Below are 22,741 nucleotides of genomic sequence, written 5' to 3' on the forward strand. Positions count from 1 at the left end.
AAACATGTTTGGTATTATTTTTAGATCAAAAATTATACCATGAATCCAAGCCTTCTATCTTGAGAAATGAACCCCTGAGAGAAACCAGTGTGTTTTGATTCTGTTTACATGTAAAGTGCTTCTGCTTATCTAATAATGTGTTTTCCCTGAGCTCCAAGGACTTTCATTGGTAGGATTTTGAGTTAATAAGACTCTTGATGACCTCCCTTGCCAATAGGTAATATCATGCCTTTTGTACTGTTGCCTTTGTGTAGCCTCTGTAGTAACACAGTGGCTTATTTACCTTTGTCCTAGCACTTGATCCATAATCATATTTCTCAGGTGATATTTTGGTCATGCCACTACCCACTTGAGAATCCTTCCAAGATGTTCCACCATGAACTCTTCAAAGCCTTTATTGAGGCAGTAATACTTCTTTATTACTTTTGTTTTTTTTTTTTTTGTAATAGGAATTAAATCCAGGGACATGTTACCACTGAGCCACATCCTCAGCCCATTTTATTTTTTATTTTGAGATAGTGTCTCACTAACTTGCCAAGGGCCTCACTAAAATACCGAGGCTGGCCTTGAACTTGTGATCCTCCTGTCTCAACCTCCCAAATTGCTGGGGTTACAGATGTATAACACCATGCCTGGGTCTAATTACTTTTGATCTAGTATTCCAAAATCATAGTAAACTCGCTAGAAGATGGGATTTATATTTAATGTATGTTTGCATATTTAAGCTCCTTGAGGATAAGTTCTATATATATTGTGAGCATATAATATATGAATCAGTTCATTACATTTTAACCTAGATGATTAGTGGCAAAAAGAAAAGGAAATTGTCTTTATTTATAAATGCAAATAGTTCCTTGCAGGTTTAAACTGTTTGCTGTATATATCATTAATTGTTAAACCCTGCTCTGCAGCTTACCAACTATGTGCACTTGAGCAAGTCACTTATCTCCCCTTCTGTAAGTAGGGATAACAGTGTCTACCTTATAAAGTTGCAAAGGACTAAATGAAGTCAGGCAGATACAGCACTTAACAAATTGCCTGGCACATTCAAACCCTTGGTGTATCAGCTGTCACTACTTTTGTGGTGGCTTTCTCTTCCATTTTACCCTTAGGCCACCAGAAAAAGGAGATTCTGTTTTAACACGTGGTAGGTTTTCCTGGTGTTTTCAGGCATAAAAGTAGCAGACAAGTTTTTCATAAATTTTTTGGTATAAAAGTTTTTTCATTACATGTATGATTATATTACTGGTGTGACTCTTTACCATGTATAGGCAGAGGAATGAGAAATTGTACTCTTTGTATACAGCGTGTCAAAATGCACTGTCATGTATAACTAATTAGAACAAATTTTTTTAAAAAGTTTTTTATATGTTTTATGGCTATGATTTGCATAATTGGAAGGAACACGCTATTTTCTGTTCAAAGTGATGGTGTGCAAAGTGTAATCTCTGCATATGCATTGCGCGTAATACTATTAATGTATGTAGAAAATCCTTACACACCAAACCTGTTCTGTTTGCGTGTAACAAATTGTTTTATTCAGATTCCCACTTATAGAACATTATACTGAGTGTTCTGAATATGGCTGTTGCAAATTTATGCTCTTAATGTCAACTCTATTTTAATCTCCATAAAATATCCAAGGCACCCTTTCTCTTTGACTTTGATAGACTTCTTGGCAAAATATTTTCATAATAAGAAATTCATGAAACACTTCCAAAGAACCCATTTTTTCCTCTTATTTTAGGTCCAAGTGTGAATAATTGTAACTTTTTCTCTTTCCTTCCTTTCCTTATGCTTTTGTCTTAAAACAATCCCAAACAAAAACACAGGCTGCCAAGAGTGATAGTCCAATAATGAGGCTGCATGGGTCAAAAAACTAGTTTCTTCAGGCCACACTTAAATCCTGGCTCTTCCACTACCTCTTTGAGACCACTCAAAAAGCACTTCTCTTTGAGCCTCAGTTTCTTCACCTATAATGCAGGGGTTGGGGTTGTGGCTCGGTGGTAGAACGCTAGCCTAGCATGTGTGAGGCACTGGGTTTGATTCTTGGCACCAAATATAAATAAATAGATAGATAGATAGATAGATAAATGGTTCATTGACAACTTTAAAAAAAGTGAACCAAAATAAACCTTAAAAAAAAAAAAAAAGAAAAAGAAGCAGTTGGTAACAAGGGTAATGTGAGTAGTTCTTGTGTGTGTACAAAAGCCTAATAGTCACTAGAAGTCATTATTTATATCTCTGCTCTTTGGAAGCAACCATTAATTCAAGGACAGGAATAATGAATTCCTTCTGTTACTGTAGCTCAGCTTATCTTTTGTTTAAGTCCTGGAATTCCATTTGTGGTATTTTAATTTTCAGTCACATGAATTGTATGCCCTGGGTCCTTCTTTGCTTGGACTGAACTAGCATAATCAGCCAAATTTCTATATAATACAGACGTCAGGGTAGATGTTCCCAGAACTATTTGGTGTGAGCTTCTGCCTCTGTAGGTTGCTGTGCTCTACCTACACTTGATAGAATCATTTCATTTTAAGCCAAAAGAGAGTTATAGAAATAATCTCCTTCTTTAGTCTTCTTTAACCCCTTTGATAATAGGCAGGATTCTCTGGTGCCTCCCTCTACCCAGTCCTCATACTTCCCACCACATGGACCCTATTTGTAAGTTCCTCTGAGGTAGGTTTTCTTACCCTCAGCACTATTGACATTTTTGGCCAGATAATTCTGTTATAGAAGCTGTCCTGGGCATTGTCGATTGTCAAATGTTCAGCAGCGTTCCTGACCTCTGCATAAGAGAAACCAGCAGCACCCCTCCAGTTGTAAAAACCTCAGAATATTTCTAGACTTTGCCCTGGGGAAGGGAGGATTAAAATTGCCCCGATTAAGGGCCATCAGTCTAAGGCAAATGCCAGATCATCTGTTGCATTTGTCCCCGAGTATTAGCACAGGACTCAATCATAACATGCTCTCAGTAAATAGGCTTTCAGTAAGTACTCCCCTGTTTACCTCATTCCCAGCAAGTTAGAAATGGTCTTTATTTACCAGATGACAGAAACTTAATAGGAGACAGCTATATCTAAGAGCTCCAAATAGAAAAGTGGGCACCACTCCCTAAAAGTGACTACTGATAATTACATTCTTTTTATTTCTTTGCTGAAGATACCCTTTGCCCTGCTGTTAAAGCCACCACACCCCCATCCTACCAGCACTCATTGTATGTCTATGCCTCTCTCTGTTCCAGTTGCACCTTCTTGTGTAACCATGAAGGTGAGTGAGTAAGCAGTTTTTTTTTGTTTTCCTGGAAAATTCAGGCAAGGGGTAAAGATCATAGGACAGGCCCATTGTACTTCTTCAGTCCTGAAGGAAACTAGAGGTATTATCAACCCTATTTTGACATCTTTCAACCTATAACCTGAAAGTTTGAGTTTACTAAGTTTTTTATAATACCATTTCATGTACCAAGAATAGCTTGGCTTATAGGAAGAGTATATTCCATTGAATACTGTCTTGATATGCTGAACCTTGTTCTAAATGTTGGGTACCAACTGAACCAGCCAGAAAGCTCCACTAGAACTTCCATTCTAGCAGATGCGTGCTTCTTGAATATGTTTAATTTGTTAAAGATCTTAAATGATCCTAAATACAAAATTACATATCCCCACCTTTTTATTCAGTAAGATTTGGCTAAAAGGTATAGCATTTTATAATAGGATAGTTACAAAACTGTAAGAGAGTGTCTCTATGAGATGCTAGAGCTGCTACTTTTAATTTATGTGTATATTATGTGTGTTTCCTAGTATTATTTTTTAAAATATTAAATACTGAGAGAACATATTTCTTTCCTAATATGTGAGTCTTTCCCCTCATTTATCTGACTAGAAGTGGTACTATCAGAAAGTCAGGGTAGATGTTCCCAGAACTATTTGACAATAACACTTTAAAACTCAAAGCTCATTAAACCTTTAAAAAGCACCACTACAACAATTACAGTGACTATATCTCCTTTGTCTTTCCTGCTGATAAAGCTTAAGGAGAAGAGCCTAATGCCAGAAAGCTAATTGTAAAAACAAGTAGGGAAAAAAAGGCAATGACATTTGCAATCACATTAAGCAAGCTGTCCCAAGTAGTATAGATGTTGCATTACACGTGTATGCAAAGCAGAAGAAAGCTGAATCTAGCCCAGTTTCTAAGAAAACTACAGTAGTGATATTTGGCACTGTATCTTCTGATCAACATCTTTTGTCTTCAGGGTCACTGTGTGTAACTTGCAAATGATAGCACTATGCTAATATGATACCTCAAAGTACCAAAGAAAGAGTCTGGAAATACACCAATTCTTTTAAAGTTTTATTTTTTACTCTCCATTTCAGATATGGTTTTGGAGAGGCAGGGAAGCCTAAATTTGGCATTGAACCTAATGCTGAGCTTATATATGAAGTTACACTTAAGAGCTTCGAAAAGGTGAGAAAATACCAATTTCTCTAAAATCACCATAAATTTCTTCTCCATCCACTTTTTATTTACTTTATTACTAGGTGGTATAGATAGCTGGTGTTTATTTCTGTGTTGTGCTGTTCATTTTCAAGTTTGTCTCTTGTCTCCCACACTGCTACTAGAGTGTGGGACATCTGACATAGCACAGCTGATATACAACCAAGGACCTCAGTGTTCTTATTTTGTTCAATGTGTCAGCCTTTTTTTTTTTTTTTTTTAACTTTTTTGGGTAGAATCCAAAACTTGTTCCTTTATTTGTTCCTAGACTTGTTCTTTTTGTACTTTTTTCTCTGGGTTGAGGACAAAAAGGTTCACGTACTGCCAAGAAGCTCCTTAGGGGTGTGGGGCGCAGCTTTCAAGGGCTGAAGGAATTGTACCTTTCACAGGAGTCACAAATAGACCTGACTGTCACTCTAAGTTATTATCCCAATTACCAGGCCTTGGGGGCCATCTGTCTGTGTGACCAGACACAGGAAAGAAACCTGCTAACCCTAGACCTTTTTTTCATATCTGTCAAAGTAGAAATGAGAGTATTTGTCAGTTGCCTTGGATTCCAGAAAGGTGTCTTGTTTGACGTATCCAACCTAGGAGGCTCTTTAGCAGCAGATTAACAGAACAGACAAAGTCATACCTAAGCTAGGTGTGTTGTCATTCTCAGCAGTGCGCACCCCCACCCCACCCCCCCACCCCCGTGTGACCAGTGCCCCACCCTTCCTGAAGCTCCTCAGGGACTGCCTTTGTATTCTTGGTTTATTCACCCACAGTACCACCACCTCCTTTTTCTGTACATTAAGCTTTGAGCTAGAAATGTGACTATTTGTAATTTATCAGACTTGGAAAGGAAATTGTCCTGTGGGCCTATAACTTTGGGCTAGGAAAGTAAGGGGAGGACTGGTTTGGGTTTCTCTCCTATCAGTGATGTCCCTAATCATGCTCCTCCTATTTTGTTTTCCTCAAAACAAACACATGCTCTTGTCACACCATCATTTATTGAGTAGCATTTTTGGAAGGCCTGCTAACTCAGCACTGATTTTCCAGTGCTGTCCCATATCACCTTGTGGTTTTTGTTAAGGAAGGAGAAAAGTACCTTTCACACATGGTCATTTAGACCTTCAGCTTTCCTATTTCCCTTTTTATAGAGGAAGCCCATTCCTCTTCCCTCCTGTGCTTATTTGGATCCTTCTTACTTTGGCCTGCCACAAAGAGCCTCTGCTCTCTCTATTCCTTGAGTGTATTTGTGCAACATTGCCAGGTATATTGACACACAGGAAGGCATGTGGTGATGTTGGGAGTAATGTGATTTCATTCTCTGCCTTGTGTTAAGGCTGTATTTATACTCCATAAAAACTGAAGCCAATATGAAAAATGCACAGGACCCTTGTTAATGAGGCTTTTAAATAACAGAGCTCAACGATTGGGAGGCAACATGAGTTGCCAAAAAAATTAGTATCCCCCTCATTCACTTAAAGTAGGAACAGGGAGCAGCTGTGACACCAGGAACACATTAATTATCTTTTAAATAGAATTTTACAGTTAGCCACTTAAACTTCACAATTCATATGCACTAAATAACACTTCTATTACCAATTTCCCTTAAAGATCCCAACAACTTTTCTAGTGACTTTTATGAGCCTAAATCCAGTTGATGGTATGGAAAGTGCAGTTTCTTGATTTGTGTCCTAATGGTGGAGAGTAAAGGATACACACAATATAAACTAGCAGATGATGAACTCACGTGCTCTGAAGTGATTTTTTTGTGTGAGCTTTACCCTCCCAGTTATGTTTTCTTGAAATTCCCCAACTATATATTTACAAGCTAGATATATAACTTTGGAGGCTGTCGTGTATCTGGTTATTTTATTTTACAATGATGAGAAAACTGCTTGCCCTGGAATTTTGAAAATTCAGTATGAATATACAACTCTGACTTAATTCCCATTTTAGAGATGAAAAACTAAGACTTGAGGGAAACAACTTGAAAAAATTATAACAGTTTAGTGGAAATGTTTATAGGAGGGATATAAGGAGCCCTCGCCTTTATTGGATGGCCTCACCTTATCATTCTAAATGTGCATTCTCTCACGGTGCTCAGCAATTTATGTTCCTGTGTTTTGCCTGCTCGACCCTCTTGAGCAACACGAGTTAAGCCACAATCTGATCCTCATGGAAAGTGAGTTCTTAAAGTAACACAAAGAGAGCACTAGCCTCGCAGTGAACTGGCAATGGCATGCAACTTTAACAGCCAGCGTATTTTGAGTTTGGGTATCCTCTAGAAGTAGCTGCTGATTGTTCTTCAGGGCATCAGCTGATGCTTTTCCTCCTGTACTCTTCTAACCACTGCCACAAATCTATACACAGGCCAAAGAATCCTGGGAGATGGACACCAAAGAAAAACTGGAGCAGGCTGCCATTGTCAAAGAGAAGGGAACAGTATACTTCAAGGTGTGTGAGCTTCTGTACTATCCTTTCTAGGTCAAAGAATTCACTCAAGAATCATTGAGTTGTGTTGATATCTCCTACTATGAATTCTTTCAACATCCTTCTTGGTAAGAATAAGCCTGAATTTTCACAAGTCTGCCATTTTCGGTATAAAGAATGGTGAAAAATAATGAATTAATATGGAAGAAAAAAACCCAACTCTTGTACACATCATAATTAGATTATAACCTTCCATAAATGCAGACCGGGTCTGGCTTACACACCTACCATTTTACCCCACAAGTCCTAAAGCATTTTATTTGGTACATGGTTGGCATGCAATATGTATTTATGGAATGAAAAAATAATGAATAGAATTCACAGGAGTGAATTTTGTCATTTTCCTTTTTCCTATCTTAATAAAGTCATTAGGACATAAGACAAAAGGAAAGGAAAAAGAACATGCATAGATTTTTTTTTCTCAGTGTTCTTATTTTACGTAATAATACTTGACATTTCTCCTGTTTTTTTTTAATTTATAACATATATAGAGCACAATTTTTCATCTCAGATATATTTCTTAAAAACAAAAAAATTTATTGTTAACTGTTCTTAAGAAATTATGTTACGTTTGCTTATATGTAAATATAGACAAGATAATTGTTTCCTTAGTTTTAATAATACTTTCAATTGAAAAATATGTAATCTCTGGTTATTAAATGGAAGAGCAATTTTCACGTAAATATTCCAACAATAAATACTTAATATATATCTAATATCTGTATTTTTATACATCCTACTTATTAATATTTCTATAACAGCAAATTAAAGATATTGTTTGTGATGTCAGCTGGTTATTAAGAAAGTCAAGACTAGAATGGATGACACAATGTCTGAGGGCTGGCTATATACAGATTTCAAAAGCAATTGACAGGAGGAGTATTAATTGCTTCTAATGGCTAAGATGATCCCTGCACATTTGGTTTTGTGAAAAATCTTCAGAAATTCCTAAGTAATATGCATCATAGATTGCTTCTGAAAATACTTTCTTGTAGCATCTAGGAATGCTACAAGATCTTCCTTAGATCTTAATCCCTCAGCTGTAAGGAAAATCTGCGTGCTTTACCTATTGCTAACCCAACCCTAAATACATGCCTCCTCTGTGAGCAGAAAGGGTTTGGGGATTAAAATTAGAGAATGGGAATTCTGTCAAGGTTTCTTTCCTGGGTTTATGTTTGTTTTTCCTGCTTCTTGCTATTGCCATTCACAAATACAAATTTAGTGTTGTTTTTCAACAGTATAAAGCAGTGATACATAAATATACTTTAACAAGTCTTTGTGGTGCATCTGCTATAAGACATGCTATTAGGGGCTGGGGATGTGGCTCAAGCAGTAGTGCACTCGCCTGGCTTGCGTGCGGCTCGGGTTCGATCCTCAGCACCACATACAAACAAAGATGTTGTGTCTGCCGATAACTAAAAAATAAATAAATAAATATTTAAAAATTCTCTCTCTCTCTCTCTCTCAAAAAGACATGCTATTAGGTTTACAGCCTTCTCTGAAGATAATAGAGTCAATGTTAAACCAAATGAAACAGAATTTTCTAAGAATGTATAATCAACACAAAAGAAAAACAGAAGGCAACATTTATGGTTTCTGTTTTTCAAACTTTGAGCTTGGGTCATGAAATCAACTTAGTAGAAAGGTACAACTGAATTTAAGTTTCATTACATGAAACTTATTTTTTTAAGTGACTAGTGTGTAGGATGTAGTCAAATTACTGTAGGATGTAGTCAAATTTGAAGTCCAGATTTTTAAATAATACATATATTTATTTATAATTACTACATATATTAAAATGGTGCATGGATCACCAGAAAGCATTAGTATGTGGTGGAATGAGATCTGAACTGGGAATTTGGAAAACTAGGCTTTATTGTTCTTCAAATGATTTAAAGTCACTAAGGTCCGAAGAGATTTTATTTGCATGTGAAAAATGAGGGAGGAACATTATTTAATCCCCAAGTTTCTTTCCAGTTGTGTAAGTTTTTAAAAAATATTTATTTTTTAATTGTAGTTGGACATGATACCTTTATTTTATTTATTTTATGTGGTGCTAAGGATCAAACCCAAGGCCTTGCATGTGCTAGGCAAATACTATACCGCTGAGCCACAACCCCAGCCCTCTAGTATGAATTTTTTGGGGTTTTAAAATTCATGAGAGTGAGGGGTTTTTTTTTGTTGTTTTTTTTTTAAATTTCTGATTGAGGAATATCAGCTACTTGTACATTATTCAACCAAGATTCCAAATGGATTATTTTATACCCAAATAGATAATATACAAGAATAAAATAGAAAGATTTCTATAAAATCCCTTAAGACCTGGGTGGTGTTTCCTATATTCTAGAGTCCATAAAAGTCCTTACTATGCAGTCCTGTACCACATATCATTTCAGTTAATGAAAATTACTTATGATAATGGTCCCATAAGATTATAATGGAGCTAAAAAGTTCCTATTGCCTATTTATGTCATAGCTGTCATAACATCATAGCCTACACATTACCCATGTGTTTGTGGTGATGCTGGTGTAAACAAATCTGCTCTACCAGGGGTATGAAAGTAAAGTATAGCACACACAATCATGTACAGTATGTAAGTCTTGATAATAAATGACTATGTTCTTTGTCTATATATTTATTATCATTATTTTAGAGAGTACTGCTTTCACATATTTAAAAAGAAAAAAAAGTTAACTATAGAACAGCCTTGGCAGGTCCCTCTGGAGGGATTCCAAAAGCTTTGTTATCTATCATAGGATATGACAGCTCCATGCATGTCATTGCCCCTGAATACCTTTCAGTGGGACAAGATGACAAGACGTAGAGGTGGAAGACAGTGATACTGATAATCCTGACTGTATGTGGGACTAAGCTAACATCTGCATTTGTGACTTCAGTTTTGTTTGTTTTACACAATAATTTTATTTTACTTATTTATTTTTATGTGATGCTGAGGATTGAACCTAGTGCCTTACACATGCTAGGCAAGTACTCTACCAGTAAACTACAACCCCAGTCCCTTTTGACTTCATTTTTAACAAAAAGTTTTAAAAGTTAAAAAAAAATATTGTTTTAATAGGAAAAACCTTAAAGATTAAGGCAAAATATTTTTGTGTATCTTTTCAATCTTTTTGTGTTTTAAACTAAGTGTTATTTCAAAAGAGTCAAAGTTTTAAGTTTATAAAGTAAAAAATGTTACAGTAAGCTAAGGTTAATTTACTATTGAAGAAAGAAAAACATTTTTAATAAATTTAGTATAGCAAGTGTACCATACTGATAAAGTCTGCAGTAGTTGATAGTAAAATGTCTTCAGCCTGCATATTTACTCCACTCACTCACTCAGAGCAATTTTCAGTCCTGTAAGCTTCACTCATGTGATAGGCCCTATATAGATGTGCCATTTTTTAATCTTTTATATTGTATTTTTACTGTATCTTTTGTGTGTTTATATACAGGAATGCTTACCATCATGTTACAGTTACTTGTGGTATCTAATACAATGGCATGCTGTGCAGGTTTATAGTCCAGGAACAACAGGTCATACCATATAGCCTAATGCATGGTGGGCTATACCACATAGGTTTATATAGTACATTCTGTGATGTTCTCTCAGTGATGAAATGACCTGATCACTCATTTCTCAGAATGTATCCCCATCATTAAGTGTGTGTGGCTGAATTTTATGTATTTTTCCAAACTTCTAATAATCCAAGAGCTTTGAGGCTTTGGGCATTTGACTAGAATTATATCTACCAGCATAGTAAACAGCTTAGTAATAGTAATATTACTAAGCATAGCAATCAGAAGCTCTAATTGGTTGCGATGACAGATAACTTGGAACAACATTTTTGGTAACAAAATGATGTCATGAAGTCATGTGTCATATAACTTTAACCTGAGTATATATAGGGGATGGCTAGAATTCATGATCAATAGTAGAAAGCAGTACTTAAGTATCTGTATGATTATTTAAATCTGTTGCTTGTGAGCATCACAACTATAACTGTATATATATTTATGTTTCATAATATTATGAACCTTCTTAAAATTACTGATCTTTGGATAAAATCTGGATCAGCAGTCACACATATGGAACATATTACTTTTAACATGCACTTTGATAGACAAGATCTTTCAAAACATTAGTCCGTTAGGGGAAAATTAATGAAAGATTCAAAACCACTGACCTAAGACTTTTCTCCCAGAATGTCTCTGAACATTTTGTACCACTAGAAACTTCCCTGAAGGCACCTTCTTAATTATAGGTAAAGATCCCAGTAGTGATTCTAGTTTTAGTTGTAAGGCTTCAAAATTATTGGTAGATAGTTTCCTGTATACAGTCCCTTCCCTTTTCAAGTTTCAGGGCAGGTTTCAGTCTGCCATACTGCCCTCCTGGGTCTCATCTTACCAGGGTATTCAACTTGGCATGCTGTGTACATGCAGAGATCAGATGTGTGGGTTAGAGCAGAGATGGGCTCTGCACATTGGAGCTCCGTTTCCATTGACCTGTCAGTTTGGTTTATAACTTAGAAGGTAAATCTCTCCCCTTAATAGGGTTGAACTGTTTCCAGCTTTTAAATAGAAATGATCGTGTTAATTATATTGTAGAATCTCATTTCAACCTGTGAACACTAATGAAAAGAAAAAGGGGAGGGCTCTTCATTTGGCTCTGAAAATAATTATTAAGCATAGATAACATGAATTTGCCAGACATCATGCAAGCCAGTTCAACAAACATGATTTTTGTTCTCATAGCTGACGGTAACTGTTGGACAAGAAAGAGCATTAACTGTCTTACCTGCTTAGTATTTTTCTAACTTGGTGGCAGAGTTTGAGGACATTGCAGTGACATGGGGTTCTTGCGCCCTCTTGTGAGCCTTGAGAAGAAAGCATTTCTAAAGCAAACTAATAAAGGATCACTATTCAACCTGTGAACCTTTTTCAGGCAAACAAAACTCTGCTAGCTTTTGACCACCCTTACTGAGTCAAGAAGTAATGCCGTAGACACAAGTCTAGGATTTGGGGTTTGGGGGGAAAAAAACTCATAAGAAGAGTTCACCTTGTCTTTTTATCTTCTTAACTCTTAGTGCAAGATTTAATTATATATATTACAAGTTGTAGTTGGACACAGTACCTTTATTTTATTGATTTATATGCGGTGCAGAGGATCGAACCCAGGGTCCCACATGTGCTAGGCAAGTGATCTACCTCTGAGCCAAAACCCCAGCCCCAATTAGTGCAGGATTTTTAAACCTCATCACTGTTGATACTTCGCGTTGGATAATTCCAACCCCAAAACCTTTCTTTGGGGCAGGGGCTGTCCTGTACATTCTAGGATGTTGAACATCCTCTCTGGCCTCTGCCCACTCAATGCCAAAGGCATCCCCCCCACCATGAAGTTGTGACAACTAATATATCTCCAGACATCTGCAGATGTATGAGAGGGGAGGGAGGCAAAAATCACCCCCAGTGAAGAACCATATTATAGTACCTTGGGAGGAGGAATTCTGTAAAACAAAGACTAGATTAATTAGAAGTTGAATATATGAAAGAGGTTCCAAAAACTTTAAAAGCTCTAAATGTAAAGGAACTATTAAAAACTCTATTATCTGACTAAAAAGAATTTTTTTTAAAAAAAGTATTATTTGTTTTTATAGAAACCATAACTTTCCACCATTCTGATGATTCAGAACCTATTGAAGTGATAAGATTGATGTGTTTGTCCTTCTTGGCTTTCTTTCCTATAATAATGTATTAGGAAATAATCAAAAAGTTAGTAAGTATAGTAAAGATGAAGGAGGAAGAAGAAACCAGGCATGACAAGGAAATGTCTAGCCTCACTAACCTGGATGAAATGACAGCTTTCTTTTCTACTCATACCACCATTTTTGCTCCCAATGATAGAAAAAGTTTTTCAGTTATATTTCTTTGACTTTAAAGTATACTCAGTAAACCTTTATAAAGGGCCTTTTTGTGCTAAACTCTGGATATTCCAAAAAATATAGGTCACATGCTGCCTGTCCTCAAAGAGCTCATAACCCAGCAAGAGAAAAGGCTGTGCCAGAAAAGGGAAAAAAAAAAAAAAAAAGCCAATCACTGAGACTGGTGAGGGCTTTATTCTCATTCATATTATTGTTTTTGTATTACCCAAAAAAGTAGGAGGCCTAAGGCTATGACAAAAGATAAATATTGTCTTAACTTGATTGCCATAACAAAATAGCATAGCTTAGATGGCTAAACAACAGAAATTTACTTTTCCCAGTTGTGGAGACTGGGAGCACAAGATCAGGGTGCCACCAGGGTCAGTGGTGAGGGCCCTTTCTTGGATTGCTAATGACCTCCTTGCTGTGTCTTCACATAGCCTTTCGTCACCTGTGTGTGGGTGGGAAGAGAGAGGATGTGAACTCTGTCTCTTCTTCAGAGGGCACTAATCCCATCCTGGGGGGCCCCACCCTCAAGACCTCTTCAAGCCTAATTATTTCCCAAAGTCCCCATCTCCAAACACCATCACACTGTGAACTTGGAGTGGGAAACACAGTTTAGTCCATATCAGGTGTAATTTCATATCAAGAACTTCAGCACTTACCATGAAAAAAATTTGGTTTCATATAAATATTTTATTCATATAAACTGCATCACAGCAGAGAGAATAACAGACTGATTTCTGTGCCCTTCTCCTGCCTAGTATCTCAGCATCCTTTTGCATGGTCATCTTACAGTAAAACTGATGAGCTCTGAGTTTTTCCTTTCCTAAATAAGTGACTAGTGGGAGATGTTTGTGGAATGTAGCAGAGTCCCCATTCAGACCCAGACCCCTCAGGTGGAACTGGTCTACCTCATCATCATCACCAGAAAATCAACATCAAGAGTTCCTTTCTAAGGTGAGCTCCTTTCTTATGCCACACACTTGAAGTCCTTTATAACAGGAACATTCTCTTAGACCTGCTTTGTCATTTTCCTCTTCTTAGTCTTTAGTTGAAGGTTAGAGTACATATGGGGAAAGACAATTTGCCGCTTTAAAGTGTGGTGGGTCCTGGTGAAAGTCTTCACACTGTTCATTGGATTTAATGTCCTAATGAATCTGGCTGCTCTTCCAACATCTGATAGGGTATATCATCTGTTCCCAAGCTTATAATCATCTCCTGCAAAAGGAGAGCCCTTACTTATACTGATTTTCATTTGTGTATTTACCAGCTAGCATTCCATTTCATTTGTCTTACAGTGACAGTAAGCACAATCTCACACCCACTGTCTCATACCCTCAGTTTCTTGTATAGAGAATATAGTGCTGGGGATGTGGCTCAAGCAGTAGCACGCTTGCCTGGCATGCGTGCGGCCCCGGTTTGATCCTCAGCACCACATACAAAGATGTTGTGTCCGCCGAAAACTAAAAAATAAATATTAAAAAGGAAAAAAAAATAGAGAATATACATATGTATTTTTCCACTCTTTTGTTTTGATTATTTACAGTTATTAGAATTCTTATCAAATAAGAGCAAAAATGAGTAGGAGATTTTTCTCACATAGTTGACACCTGTGTTGTTTTATAGTTATTTATACGCTATGGGCCAGCTCTGACCATTTCCTGTATTAGTAAAATTTTACTAGGACTTGACCCATCCATTTACAAAAACATTGTAATGTAAATGTAAAGAACTGCTTTGGCACTTCAGGTGACAGCATTGAGTATTTGCAATAATGGCTGGTTTAGGTAGCTTAGATTTGCTGTGTTTGGACCAGTACTTACCATATTGCAGTATTTACTATGCACTGCAAAATGTCAGGAGAAAATGGAAAAGTAATTTCCCTTTCAGTAAACTAAACCGCTCACTGTCCTTTGAAAGACTGATGAATATTAGCTCCAAAGAATATAACCCAGAAACTGGGATGCCATCTTCTGACAGGATGGATCAAATACCAGGAAAACAGCACTGCATGGTGCTAGTGCCGTGTCTGGGCCACCTTGAAGGTTGCTGGGCTTCCACAGGAGTGGGAAGGTACCTAAGAAAAGAAGAAAGGATCCAGACCAGGGTTCAGTTGTAAGTGGTTCTGCTTCGAGGGTTTGACTCTCTGAGGCAGCTCACACCTCCTTTGTATCCTCTCCAGAATGAAATACAAGTAATCACTTGCTTTTTTCTCTTAGGGAGGCAAGTACATGCAAGCAGTGATTCAGTATGGAAAGATAGTATCCTGGTTAGAGATGGAATATGGTCTATCAGAAAAGGAATCAAAAGCTTCTGAGTCATTTCTGCTCGCTGCATTTCTGAACCTGGCTATGTGCTACCTGAAACTTAGAGAATATGCCAAAGCTGTGGAGTGCTGTGACAAGGTAAGGTGTCTCTGTGAGATGGACTTTAGATAGTCCAGTTCTTTTTCTCTGTGTCCGTACATGGTCTTCTGAAAGAAGATGTAGAATAACATTGGTCATATAATTATGTATGCACATAGGATAGCAATACCTGATTTGTTCTACTATCTTTCCTATTCCCATTCCCCCTCCCTTCCCTTCATTCTCCTTTGTCTAATCCAAACTATTATTCTAATTATTATTATTATTATCTATTATTCTTATTCTAACTATTTATCATTCTCTACCCACCCCCCTTATTGTGAGTTAGCATCTGCATATCAAAGAGAAGATTTGAACCTTTAGTGTTTGGGGATTGGCTTATTTCACTTAGCATGACATACTTCAGATTGAGACATAGTTTTATGAAACAAAAACATCTTTCTATATTTAGTTAGTCCATCATAGAGCTCTCCCTTATTATTTTTAATATCAAAAATGGATCTTTTAAAGATGTGTTGTATGTCCATCATAGTTTATTTAACCAATTCCCTTTGGAAGATTTCCAGGTTTTTGATATTATAAATTATACAGCTTCTCTTTGCATAATTGTTTTTTGTCAATATTAGTGGCAACAAAAATTTATTTATTGGTCATTTGTATTTCTTCTGGGAGTTGCCCATCCATGTCTTTTTTTTTTTTTTTTTTTCAGTTGTCAATACCTTTAATTTTATTTATTTTTTTATGTGGTACTGAGGATCAAACCCAGAGTCTCTCACACGCTAGGCGAGCGCTCTACCGCTGAGCCACAAGCCCTTCCCACCATTTTGACTAGATTTTCTGAAGTAATCTTTTTTTTTATTATTATTTAATATTTTATTTACATTTTAGTTTTTGGCGGACACAACATCTTTGTTTGTGGTGCTGAGGATCAAACCCAGGCCACACCCATGCCAGGCTTGAGCCACATCCCCAGCCCTTCTGAAGCAATCTTGATTGAAGCAATTGAGTAGTATCACTGAGTAACACTGTTAACCCTTTGTTCTCACTTGTCTTATAATTTTGTTGATTATAGTTTTATAAAGTTTTAATATTTACACAATCAAATCTATCATTTCCTTTCTAGTGAGATACTCTTCCCCACCTTAACATTATAAAAGTAGCTCATTTTTATGTGGGTTTTTTGTATGTAAATATAATTGTTCTGGGATTAATTTTGGGGTTCATGATGTAAGGTAAGTATTTAATTCTTTTCTGTGTAGGTGGCCACTGCCCCACCCCCACTCATTGTAAAGTTAATTCTTTCCTCATTGATGTATATCATTTTTTTAAATGAATCTGTTTTTAAATGCTTTGTTATATTTCACTGAACACTTTGTCCATGTACTAACAACCAAACTTTTTTTTTTTTTTTTTTTTTTTTTTTTTTTTTTGGTACTGGGAATTGAACTTGGGGCACTCAACCACTGGGCCACATCTCCAGCCATATTTTTTATTTTATTTAGAGACAGAGTCTCACTAAATTGCTTAGTGCCTCAGCCTCCCAAGCTGCTGGAATTACAGGCCTGTGCCACTGCGCCCAGCATGGCCTGGCCCAAATTTTTAATTTCAGTAGTTTTTTAGTATATCCTTTCTGCTTGTCAGATAAGTCGTTTTTATTTTCTTTTTTCCCCAAAAGTTTTTCAGCCCTTCTTGGACATTCATATATTCTAATGACCTTAAAATTAACTTTTCCAGGGCCACCTCCCAAATGTCCTTGGGATAATTTCTAGAAATTACATTAAATACAGAAATTAATTTGAGTAGTATATTAATTTGATCATTCTCTAATTGTCTTGAGCTCCATTTTTTCAGTATACCTTTTCCATTTCCCTTGATCAGAGGACTTTAGTAAGCTATTTATTGAATTTCTTCTTCTTAAAATCCCCACAAGTAAGAAGGGTTACATTCATCCATTCTAAAATATAGACCATCTGTTTCTAGGCCCTTGGACTTGACAGTACCAATGAGAAAGGCTTATACAGGAGGGGTGAAGCCCAGCTGCTTATGAATGAGTTTGAGTCAGCAAAGGGTGACTTTGAGAAAGTGTTGGAAGTAAATCCCCAGAACAAGGCTGCAAGACTGCAGATCTCCATGTGTCAGAAAAAAGCAAAGGAGCACAACGAGCGGGACCGTAGGATATACGCCAACATGTTCAAGAAGTTTGCAGAGCAGGATGCAAAGGTGTGTGCAGAACCCACTTGCCTTCAAGTACATTAAGAACTGACCTTGCCCCTTTGGATTTTCTTCTAAGAAGCTTAAGTGTAAGGGACAGGTTCAGATAGACAACCTGGGAAGCACATGGAGAGGAGAAATTACTTCCATTCTGATCTAAGGCTGGTTTGTATCCAGAGGCAAGGAGGACTATTCCACTCACCAAAGGCAATGATTGTGAGATTCCTGGCATATCCATACCCTCATTTCATGCAAGAAATGAGGAAAATAAATTCCCTTGAGACATACTAAAAACCCATCAGGTTTTTTTCCCCCAAGAAAACACTTCCTTGCTGAGACTTCCAATGTTCACAGGAAATGGGTATTATAGTAACCCCACCATTATGCCTTTTACCTTGGCAGTAACCTGGCAAATGTGCTAGGAAAGATCTGTTGGGAAAGAGGTTTGCCTCCCCTACACACCATAGTCATTCTGTGGTCTTAATTTCATCTTCCACTCCCCAGCCCCACCACTACCACATGAACTAAATTATCAAGAACTGCTACCTGCAGCAGCCTACTCAGTGAAAGAAAAGGGAAAGCTCCTACTCCAGCTGTTGGTAGCAGAACCCTGACTTACTCAACTGGGCAACTAAATAAAGTCATTATAATACACTCTTTCTGTGGACCTGGTAAGCAGTCCAGAGGAGCCAGAAATTTACATTTCTTTATTCTCTAACCCTCATGATTTCTTACTTCTTCCTCAGGAAGAGGCCAGTAAAGCAATAAACAAGAAGACTTTAGAGGGCGTCACCAATGAAAAAGGAACAGAAAATCAAGCAATGGAAGAAGAGAAAACTGAAGGCCATGTATGACACCACGCCAAGGAGGGAAGAGAGTCCTAATGAACTCGGCCCCTCCTCATTGGGCTTTTACCCAGCTCAGGACTAAACAGTGTTTAGTGTAAAGTTTGTTATAGTCTATGTGATTCTGGAAGCAAATGGCAAAACCAGTAGCTTCCCAAAAACAACCACCCTGCTGCTGCCCAGTGGGTCATTGAGTGGGTGGCGTGGGACCACTCCAGGTAGAACAGAACAGAAGGGCTGTTGTCGCCAAGAGATTGAGCCAACAGCTGAGTCCATCTCGTTTCAGTTTGTCAACCTTCATATCCATCACAGGGTCCCTGAAGATAATCCTAATGATTTTGGGCGGTTAGATTTTACATTTGAATTTTAATAGCACTGCAGAAACCTTTTTTAAATATGCTTAATCAATTTCTCCTTTCCTATAGGTGGGTAGGTCATGGGAAGGAGGGTGAGCTGGTTTTGTTTTTTAAATGACTAAAGTGCTGCAATACAACCTATTGCATTTGTAACCAACAGAACCCAAAGGCAAGAGGTCTGGAACCCTTCAGTTCTAGAGCAGCATCACATACTTGAGAGCAAGAACCTGGGAGGCCATGAGCTTTGCTGACTTTGCAGCTTCCCAAGCTTCTTCCTCTGTCAGCCTCATGTGAATGTGGCTTTCTGCCACACCCAGCCTGCCCTGGGCGAGTCATTTTGTCATTCATTCCCACAACACCCTTCATCAATGATAATGAGCAGACAGAAGCTTCTGGATTTGCTTTCCCTGTTTTGGATGAAGTTTTTTTGAGATGCTGAAATGTGAAAAGAGCCATCAAAATTGTGCTTTTTTTCCCCTCCCCATTCCTTTGAAGAAACATTGTTAGTACACCTTACTTCCTGCAGCATTACTAACATTCAGCTTTTGTTCCCTTTCAAAGCCTTGCCATTAAGAATTTAAGACTTGTAATAGCTTGATCTGGAGTGGATTTATTTACATATCCATTCAGTATAATGCAGCTTTTTTGTCTTTTTTTTTTTAATTGCTCATAAACATATGTATACTGGCTTATGAAACTTTACACTCCTATCATGCAAAAAAAAAAAAGTTGACTTTTTACTACTTAGTACCTTAATTCTTAAAAAAAAAAAAAAAATTATGGGGTTGAAAAAAATAAGTAGTTGTTGCTCTTCTACATTAAGGGTTTTACTGGCAGGTTTACCAGGCAGATGCTTCTATCCTCCTGCACTGGTAGCTTCTTCCTTCTGGTGTAAGCTGTAAAAGAGTTGAACAGCTTCCCACTAAGAGGTACATCTAGCCTAAATCTCCAGTACTTGGGCATTAAATTAGAGCAAGTCTTAAGACAAATATATACATGTAGTAGGATTTTAGTTCTTTTGGGTAAATAAATAAAGAAACACTCATGGGAATGCATTTGGCAACCTAAAGAATCATTTGCCTAAATCTAGGACATCTCACTTCCTTAAATCCTAAAGAACACTGGGTGTTAGTTACATTTTGAATTAGTTGTTCTTTTTATGCTGGTTTTAACACTTACATTATTAGGTTAGGACCTTAAGACCTAAAAAATCAGGTCATTTCCTTTTATTTTCCGTGAAACAAATAGAAATAAATTGTGAGGTTTGCCTTTAATAATAAGTAAAACCCCTCTAATTCCTCATTTAGGCTTTTGTCTTTTTTTATGTAATATTTCTTTTAAAAGCCCCAGTCTTACCTAGGAAATATGAAAAGCAAAAGTCAATTTTGTGTATTTGCTTAACTGCTTAATATTTGTAGCTCTGTTGACTAGAGCATGAAATTAGTGAGGCCAAGACTAAAATTTGAGCCTAGCTTTTTATAGGTAACAAGTAAGAAAACTATTCCAAAACTCAGATGACCCCAGCCAGCTGTGTCCCCATTGTGCTGTGGGCCAGCAGGGGAACTGGCCAGTGTGTGGAGAGAGAGGTGGGGCACAGATAGTTCCAATCAGATGACAAGGGGCTGTGTGAGACTTCACGTATTCTTATATCAAACTCAGTAACCTTAAAGTGTGTAGAAACCAGAAGATGTCTTGGAATCAATCACCTTTCATACTGTATCTGGAATGGTGACGCAGCATAGGATGAATTTTTAAAACTGGGCTTTTTAAAAAATTACTTAGAGGGCTGGGGTTGTGGCTCAATGGTAGAGTGCTTGCCTAGCACATGCAAGGCCCTGGGCTCAATTCTCAGCACCACATACAATAAATAAAATAAAAGTATTTTAAAAATTACTTACATGCACTTTTGTGTTCCTTAAATAAATTTTTAAAAATGTTTCCCATTGTTCTTAGTTTTACATAGTCTTCAGGGAAAACTCTGGTTGGAAACTATGGTGGGGGCCAACTTGAAGAAACGAGATTTCAGACACAAAATGCTGTGTCCTCTCACCTGAAATAGCATTGAACTGAAGGCAGTGAAATGATGCATCCTTGTTAAAATGAACCAAGTAATTGGAAAAATAACAGTTTTTTTTTTCTTTCCATTAACTATTGGCTATTCCACCTTTTAACTGATTTTTACAGTAGGTTCCATTTGGAAAATGAAATTTAATTGTGACCTTTAATAAATATGTGAAACATAAGTAAGCATGTCTAGGGTGGTCTCTGTTGAGCATGTTTTTCCTTTCTCAAGTAGCAAATTGTGTTGGGTACTCATCCTTACATACTCTGAAGGCCTAAAGAGATGGTGGTGTACTCCTGCAGAAGGTGGTGTGGTGCTGGGATAGCAGTAGGAACTTCAAGGCCAACGCAGACTCCAGGCAACCTTTATTCTCTCTTGAATTATTTGCCTTATCTCCAGATTTGTATTATACTCCTCCCAGTTGATGTCAAATTATTTGATAATGAAATAATTTCCTTTATCTGCATGTTTTTTCCCTATGCAAATAATCCATACTAAGATCTTCAGCATGAGCCAGAGCAAGTTTCCTCTCTAAATTTGTGACCGAAGTTATTCAGAAGCAGCCTGTACACAACCTCCAAAGCATGAGGAGTAAGTGAAGAGTTTTGACCAAAGTTTCTTGGCCACCTTAGCACTTTGAACTCCCTTTTAGGGTGGTACATTATTAGACCCTGTATTTTCTTAAGATTGTCACCAATATTGGTGACAGAATGCATTGAAATTGAACTATTAGTCAATATCCTGAAACTCAGAATCCCCCAAACTACCTGTATATTTTTCCATCAACTGGCCACTTAGGCATCTGAATAGCAATGACTGCCTAGAGTGTACACAAAAGGACATTTTCTAATGACTTGAAAAGGCTCAGGAGGCCCACAGAGCTTCCCTTCATGTTTTTTATCCTTGCAGGTCTGATAGACTTCTGTGGGAAGTGGAAGAAAGATATAAAGAGCCAGGCATGGTGGTGCACACTTGTTATCCCAGCAGATTAGCTCCAGAGGCTGAGGCAGGAGGATTGTAAGTCCAGGGCCACCTCGGCAATTTAGTGAGGCCATGGGTAACTTAGTACGACCCTGTTCAAAATTTTAAAAAGGGACAGGGATGTGCCTCAGGGGTTAAGCACCCCTGAGTTTGATCCATGGTACCAAAAATAAAGAGAAGAGAAACAATGTGGACACAGCTATTTGCACAGTTTCTCTGTCAGTCTAGAATTGCTGATAACCTATATATGTAACCTTAATATTTTGCAAGAAAGGGACATCACAGAATATAGTTCCTAAAAAGATCTTTGATAGCATCCTATTGCAGGTAACTGCCAACGGGACAACTTGAGCATAGCCCATAGTACAGAGAGTATTTTTCTTGGAATGAGGGAACCCTGGAGAATCAAGAAAGGGTAGGCCAGGCACAGCACAGTGATGCGCTTCTGTAATCCCAGTGACTCAGGAAACTGCAGCAGAAGGATCACAAATTCGAGGCCAGCCTCGGGAACTTAGCAAGACCCTTTATTTTATTTCAGAATAAAACATGGAGGGCTGGGGATGTAGCTCAGTGGTAGAGCCCCTCTACCCAAGAAAAGGGAGGTTGACCTGGGACCTGAAGGAGTGATGCAAGCAGCCCACAGTCAGATCACCTGTCCTTTATATGGTCAGGGTTTATATGTCTATGGCACTCTCAGAATTCACAGGCATTTGGTGGACATGGAGTGAAGCAAAGCCAGAAGCCCCATTCTACTTTGGAATAAAGCTGAAGTGAGGAACTCAGCCGTGTGTTAAGAAGAGACATCTTCCCTGCTTCTTAGAGCAGGATCTCTGTTGAGTTACAGAACATGGGTGTGTGGGTGCTTGTCTTTAGACCCTTTGCTCTTTTTTTTTTTTTTTTTTTAAGAGAGAGGGAGAGAGAGAGAGAGAGAAAATTTTAATATTTTTTAAAATTTTTTAGTTATCGGCGTACACAACATCTTTGTTTGTATGTGGTGCTGAGGATCGAACCCGGGCCGCA

General features: G+C 37.6%; 1 protein-coding gene across 6 annotated transcripts in view; it reads left to right on the plus strand.

The window, feature by feature from the left end:
- Fkbp5 (FKBP prolyl isomerase 5) overlaps positions 1-20,921 on the plus strand; it is a 116,734-nt gene extending 95,813 nt beyond the window's left edge. For 5 of the 6 annotated variants that reach the window (XM_076858839.1, XM_076858838.1, XM_076858841.1 and 2 more), the window contains exons 7-11: positions 4,374-4,464; positions 6,856-6,939; positions 15,120-15,305; positions 17,247-17,486; positions 18,224-20,921. In XM_076858839.1, the coding sequence (XP_076714954.1) occupies positions 4,374-4,464; positions 6,856-6,939; positions 15,120-15,305; positions 17,247-17,486; positions 18,224-18,331 (709 nt within the window). In that variant the 3' untranslated portion in view covers positions 18,332-20,921. Of the gene's footprint in view, positions 1-4,373; positions 4,465-6,855; positions 6,940-15,119; positions 15,306-17,246; positions 17,487-18,223 lie in introns of those variants that run through there. The other variant, XM_076858842.1, reaches the window with a different exon arrangement.
- Positions 20,922-22,741: the final 1,820 nt, after the last annotated feature.

The sequence above is a fragment of the Callospermophilus lateralis genome, chromosome 6 (assembly GCF_048772815.1).
Source record: "Callospermophilus lateralis isolate mCalLat2 chromosome 6, mCalLat2.hap1, whole genome shotgun sequence".
Taxonomy (NCBI): domain Eukaryota; kingdom Metazoa; phylum Chordata; class Mammalia; order Rodentia; family Sciuridae; genus Callospermophilus; species Callospermophilus lateralis.